At 55.1% G+C, this 5774-nt stretch overlaps 1 protein-coding gene across 1 annotated transcript in view; it reads left to right on the top strand.

Annotated features, from left to right (window-relative positions):
- Positions 1-670: 670 nt before the first annotated feature.
- The window catches only part of LOC146587784 (uncharacterized), a 10046-nt gene continuing 4942 nt past the window's right edge, over positions 671-5774 (top strand). The window contains exons 1-5 of the mRNA XM_085318991.1: positions 671-830; positions 2386-2499; positions 2848-2979; positions 3076-3210; positions 3641-4505. Of these exons, the coding sequence (XP_085175117.1) occupies positions 797-830; positions 2386-2499; positions 2848-2979; positions 3076-3210; positions 3641-4505 (1280 nt within the window). The 5' untranslated portion in view covers positions 671-796. The remainder of the gene's footprint in view (positions 831-2385; positions 2500-2847; positions 2980-3075; positions 3211-3640; positions 4506-5774) is intronic.

Genomic DNA, 5774 nt, shown 5'->3' with positions numbered 1-5774 from the left:
GAGGCAGTGGGGCTCCGTGTGGGTCTGCGGTGGCCTTGGGGGGTCTGTGTGGGTCTGGGAGTGAGGCGGTGGGGCTCCCTGTGGGTCTGTGGTGGCCCTGGGGGGTCTGTGGGGTCGGTGTGGGCCTGGGAGTGAGGCAGTGGGGCTCCCTGTGGGTCTGTGGTGGCCCTGTGTGGGTCTGTGGGGTCTGTGTGGGTCTGGGAGTGAGGCAGTGGGGCTCCCTGTGGGTCTGCGGAGGCCCTGAGGGGTCTGTGTGGGTCTGTGTGGGTCTGGGAGTGAGGCAGTGGGGCTCCGTGTGGGTCTGCAGTGGCGCTGTGGGGTCTGTGTGGGTCTGGAAGTGAGGCAGCGGGGCTCTCTGTGGGGCTGTGGTGGCAGTTAGGAGTCTGTGGGCAGGGGGGGACGCTAGTGGGTAGTTCTGGGGGGGTGGGGGCTGTCTGGAGGACTGCGGGTGTTGTGAGATGCTTGGGCATGGGAAGCTGCTTTGGGGGCACCTTGAGGCTTGGGGTCATTTATGTGGCCTTGGGGGGCTCTTGCGGGTGGGGGCTGGGGATAAGGCCTTGGGAATTGGGGTGGGTTTGCTTAAGTGAATGGCATGTGATCTGTRGGGGCCCTTTGGGGCTCCCCGGTTCCTGCCCCATGTCCCAGGCTGGGGCAGGGGGCTGCCCCCCTCCTGCGACGCTGAGCGCAGCCCCTGTGGTCCCAGGTGCCGGTGACCTTCGACGACATCTCCGTGCACTTCAGCGAGCCGGAGTGGGCGAGCCTGGACGAGTGGCAGAAGGAGCTGTACGGGAGCGTGATGCAGGGGAACTACGAGACGCTGGTTTCCCTGTGTAGGACTCTGTTTGCACTGGTTTGGCAGCAGCGCTCGCCGCCCGGGGAGCTCTCTCGGGGTTGTTTTCCTGCCCCTTTGCATTTCACTGGGATCTCGAGCCCTCAAGCTTCCTGCTCAATTTCTTGTCCCCTCTGGAAGTGAGCGGAGGCTGGCAGATACACACAGCAGGGGCAGTAAGTGCTTGGTGTCTTCTCCCCATGGAGAATAGGTACACTGAATTCCCAGAGCCATCGCTAGAGAAATCCCCTCTTTCGTGTCTGTCTGGATCCTTACATGCATGCTCTCAGTGTGGTGGATGTGCTGTCCASCTCTCTTCACGCAGCGTAGTGAGTGAGGCTGGTTGCACCCACTCGTGCGACAGGGAGGCAGGGGGGAAGGTCTCGTAGGCAGTGTTTGGAGTGCCTCTGGCTGATTCCCAAATCCGTGCCACTCGCAGCTGGAAACGAGCTTTCCAAAAAGCCAGGTACCCACCGTATAAATCCTACTGAAAAGAACTTGCTGAGGAGCTGGGAGTGTGACTGAGTTGTCCTGAACTGAAAACACCACTTTGYGCTGCCTTGGAGCTTGTTGCAGACCTGCTGCTTGTAGGAAGTGCTGTAAATCAGTTCTCCCAAGTGGGATGTTTTTCAGGATTTGTCTTCAGTATTGTTTTTCTCTTTAGGAAATGTGTGTGTGTATAAAATGTTTGGAGTTCTGCTTGTTGCATGACAGCAGCTTGTTCAGCCCAGCCAGGACTGCACGCTCATCGTCCTTTGCAGGTGTTCAGACAATGAGTGGAGGCCTGAATTTCCCAGCACGGGTRCCAGGGCTATCCCCTCTTGTCCTGCGGGCTCTCCTCTAAGTGTAGCCTGAGGAGCCGGAACAAAAGCTCTGAGGAACTAGAGGTGTGAATGTGATCCCAGAGCAGGTCAGGGAACTAGAGTCTTCCTCATAGCAATGGCTCTTGTCACAGGTGGGATGAGTCAAAGTCTTTTATCCTTGTGGATGAGGATCCTCACTTTGCTGTCAGACTGGCTGAGCTCRTGGCTAGTGATGAGCAGTAGGCAGAGGTAGTTCAGAGCAGATAAATGTAGTGACTGATGATGAGCAGTAGATAGGGGTGGTTTGAAGGAGATAAATGCAGGGGGGCAGACTGTGGAAGTAGATGGAGGTAGAGCTGTTATGTGAGTGAACAGCTATCAATCAGGACACTTGCAAGTCTTTTTCTGTGCTTCAGAGAATTTTCCCATCTGCAGTGTGAATTTCTGTGAGAAAAGACAGTTTMTGTAGCGAGAACTTCCCCTGGATGGAGTGGGGATGGATTTCTGAGAGTTGTTACTGGCTTTTTTTGGCTATATTGGAGGGTTCTTTTCAAATTCTCCCCCTAGGGCTCCTGCCTGCTGGTCCCTGTCCTATAACTCCCTGAGTGCTGGTATTGACACAGTTGTGTTTAGAGATGAAGCTTTTCGGGCAGGGACCGGGCTCTCTACTGAGGCTGCATGCAAAAGGCTGCGGATGCACCCTCAGAGATGCTGTCACATCTTGCCCCTGCTGTCTGTCTTGCCCTTGAACAGACTGTGCCCTATGCAAGCCTGACCTCTTATTGCGGATTGAAAAAGGGGAAGAGCCGTGCGTGCCAGCGCAGTCAGACCTGGAGAGAGCAGATGTGCCTGAGGATCTGCCCACAGGTGAGTGGATTTCTTCCGTGCCAGGATCCTGGCTCCTCTCTGTTTAACAGGACAATTGAGATCCTTGCCCTCAGCTGCAGGGATTGAGCTGTCCCCTGTGATGGCTGGAAACAGCCTGTGCTGAGAGATGCTGGGGGAACATGTGCTGGGACGCATCAAAGCCTGGAAACCCTCCCTTGATACAGTAGCTCCTGTGGTAATGCTTGTGCCACAGGGATTGTGCTCTACGTCTCCCGAGGCTCRCTGTGAACCTAGGGGGAGTGGACTTGCATTCCCCCCATGCCTGCACTGGCTCCTTTGAACTCCTAGCTGGCCGCTGGTAAAGCAGAACGCCCTTTTTCTCCCCAGAACTGGACTCTCCTAGCTGTGTGAGCAATGATGCTCTGCTGCAGGTGAAAACGGAGAAAGAGTCTTGTGAGGGGAATTGCGGGGACCTAGAGGAAAACAGCAGCCCAGCAGACCCACCAGACTGCTGCACATGTGAGTGGCTGGCAAATCCAGCCTTTGTGAGGGGTTTTGGGCCCCTCCTTGGCTACAGCTGATCCAATATCTTAATCACTGTTTCTTCTTTTGCAGCACACATCCCTCATGAAGTCCTTCCTGTCCCAGTGGATCTCAGTCTACCAAGCCMTTCCCCTCCCTCACCTCTCTCCACGTGCTCTCATGAAGTGGTGAATTCGAACCAGTCTCCCCATCCTCCCCCTGCAGCAGGTACAGAGTCCTTCATCCCTCTTTGGAGAGGCCTGCAGTCTCAGGGGGTGCTGGCAGGCTCAGGGAGCAGCAGGAGGTTGCTGCAGCTCTATCTTTGGGCCTGTGGCTTTCACACGGGATTTTACATGGTCCAAATGGGCCAGGAATGGTTTCGGATAGTAAATGGTGTTGCCAGTGTTGAAACTGTAAGGGGTAAGGCATGGCATAGTGTGAACCAGCCCACCTGGTTATTTTGCTTGGAAGGATGAGCCCCTGGTGTTTCTGTTGGATTCCCCTCATCCTACTTAAGTGGTGATTGTTGTCTCTTGGGGTGATTTGCTAGCAGGGGGGATGAGAGGGAAGGAYGCAGAAGGAGAACCCTTTGGTGTTTATACTTTGTCCTCAAAATAGAGTGGAAGCATGATATTTTGTTCTGTAAAATTTCCGGCAGATGCTGTGGTGGAGGCTGCAGTAGAGACACAGCAAGTGGAGGTTGCTGCAGAGAAACCGCCGGTGCCTGAAATGCCTTTGAAGAGGCTAGAAGAGGAGGATGTGAAAGATTCAGGGAAAGGTGACCAGGATCCAGTGAATGATGTTTCTGAAGATCCAGGTAAGGAGGATGTATCAGGTCTTTGCAAAGCAGTGGCGCATGCAGATCCAAGCCACCCAGTTACTTCCTTGGGGAACCCAGTGGAGAGCTCCTGCATGGGCAGAACTGCGGCCTGCCAGCGAAACTCCACTCGGGAGAAATTCTACACGTGCTCTGTGTGTGGGAAGAAATTTCTGCTGAAGATAAATCTCATCCTCCACCAGAGGAGCCATGCCAGCTGGGTACCGTACATCTGTACACACTGTGGCAGGAGCTTCAGATCCAAGAAAAAAATCCGACGTCATCTGCATATCCGGACAACCAAGGGGTCCTGCCTGGCCTCTGATACTGAGGAATGCTCCGGCGTGGCACAGTGCCCTGCCTCACAGTCTGTTGCCCAAAACAAGGGCACCGTTGCTGAGTGGGAGAAGTCCAGCCCCAGTAGGTACTCTCTACCTCCTAGGAAAATTATGTATACTTGTAGTGAATGCATGGAGAACTTCTCCAGCCAGAGCTTTTTGATCCTCCACCAGAGGATGCACACTGACCAGCACCTCATCCTATGTCCTTGCTGCAATAGGAGCTTTGCCTGGGCCTCTGACTTTGTCCGCCACCACCGGATCCACACGGGTGAGAGGCCGTATCAGTGCCCTGAATGCCAGAAAGCCTTCAAGCGGCACCACCACATGGTTGTCCACCGGAAGACCCACACAAGGAAGGAAAGGCCGTACTAGTACAGCRAGTGTGAGAGAGTTACCTCAGTCTGCAGCATCTGTTTAAGCACAAATGTGTCCGTGTGAAGTAGACAGCRTAGTGGAAGAGGAGGGTGAGAGGAGGGCCTTGGACACTAAGTTTGGAGGAACAGGGCAAAATCAGGAGGTGTCTTTCCTCTTACAGCTGCTGTCTTACCTTCTCCTCTCTCCCTCCTCACCCACCGGTGTGRCTGGGTTGGACGAACTCAGCAGCGTGGCTGGAGCACGCAGCGCTATGCTGAGCTTGGCTTACCCCATTGCCCTGCCCAGTGCTGCACGCACCATCCATGCTCCTGAGTTGCTCCTSCCATCCTAGCGATGGAAGAGCGGATACAGTAGGCAGAGGCACTGTGGGAGAGGAACTGGGCGATGTTTAGACGAAGGACTCTTCCTTTATTAGAGGGTATAAGCAGATGGCTGTAGAAAGCAGGTAGCTTCTGACAGCTGAAAACTGCTTCCTTCAGTCGTCATCTACCAGCACCGAACCCCTCTGCGGCCGGGTGCTCGCTCTGCGTCAGCCCTTGTGCCGTTGCTTCCCACGCTCTTCCCCGCGATATCCCGGCCTCCCTGCGTAGCGGTTCTGTGTAGGCTGTATGGGGCAGGTCCTGGCATTGGCATGTGGGACGTGGGGGACTTTGTGCGCTAGAAGAGCCACCTAGGTCTTCCCCACCRGCCTGGGAGGCATGCGTTACCTGTGAAATTAGGTAGGAAAGTGAGTGGTCACGTTAGAGCTGAGGAGCTGGGTAATGAGCTAACRGGAGAGTAAGTTCGGATAAAAATGTTGCTGAAATAAGACTTGAGCATTCTCAGGGCAGGGTGAGCACTGGAGCTAAGGCTGAAGGGCTTCAAGGGAACAGGCTTAGGGAATGGTTGGGCTGGGTTTTGTAAGAATATAATCTAAAAAAGGAGATTGTAGAACAATTAGTTTGGTGGGTTGCTGTCTTGAATTTCACCGTGTGCCTTTTTTGTCGGTGCYGCTGAAGGCCTGTGCTGCCGGGTCCTTTCCTGTGGATGGGCAGGAGCTCCTTGGACCTTGCTCCAYTTGCTCTTTCGGTAATTAATTGGCCGGTGGGGCCAAGGGGGTGCTGCAGCCCCAGGCATTGCCCTGCTTGGGGAGGGACTGGTGTGCGGCCCGACCGCAGCCCCTGCGTGAGGGGCCAGAGTGAGCCTGGCGAAAGCAGGTTTGAGGAGCGGGAAGGAAACGTCTCTGGCTGCAAGCGAGTAAGGGCTGTGCGGCGCGTCCC

This window comes from Rhea americana, unplaced genomic scaffold, assembly GCF_003343005.1.
Source record: "Rhea americana isolate MKP2758 unplaced genomic scaffold, rheAme1 scaffold_567, whole genome shotgun sequence".
In the NCBI taxonomy this organism is placed as follows: Eukaryota; Metazoa; Chordata; class Aves; order Rheiformes; family Rheidae; genus Rhea; species Rhea americana.
The sequence above is the reverse complement of the archived record's forward strand: the minus strand, read 5'-3'. Positions and strand labels throughout refer to the sequence as shown.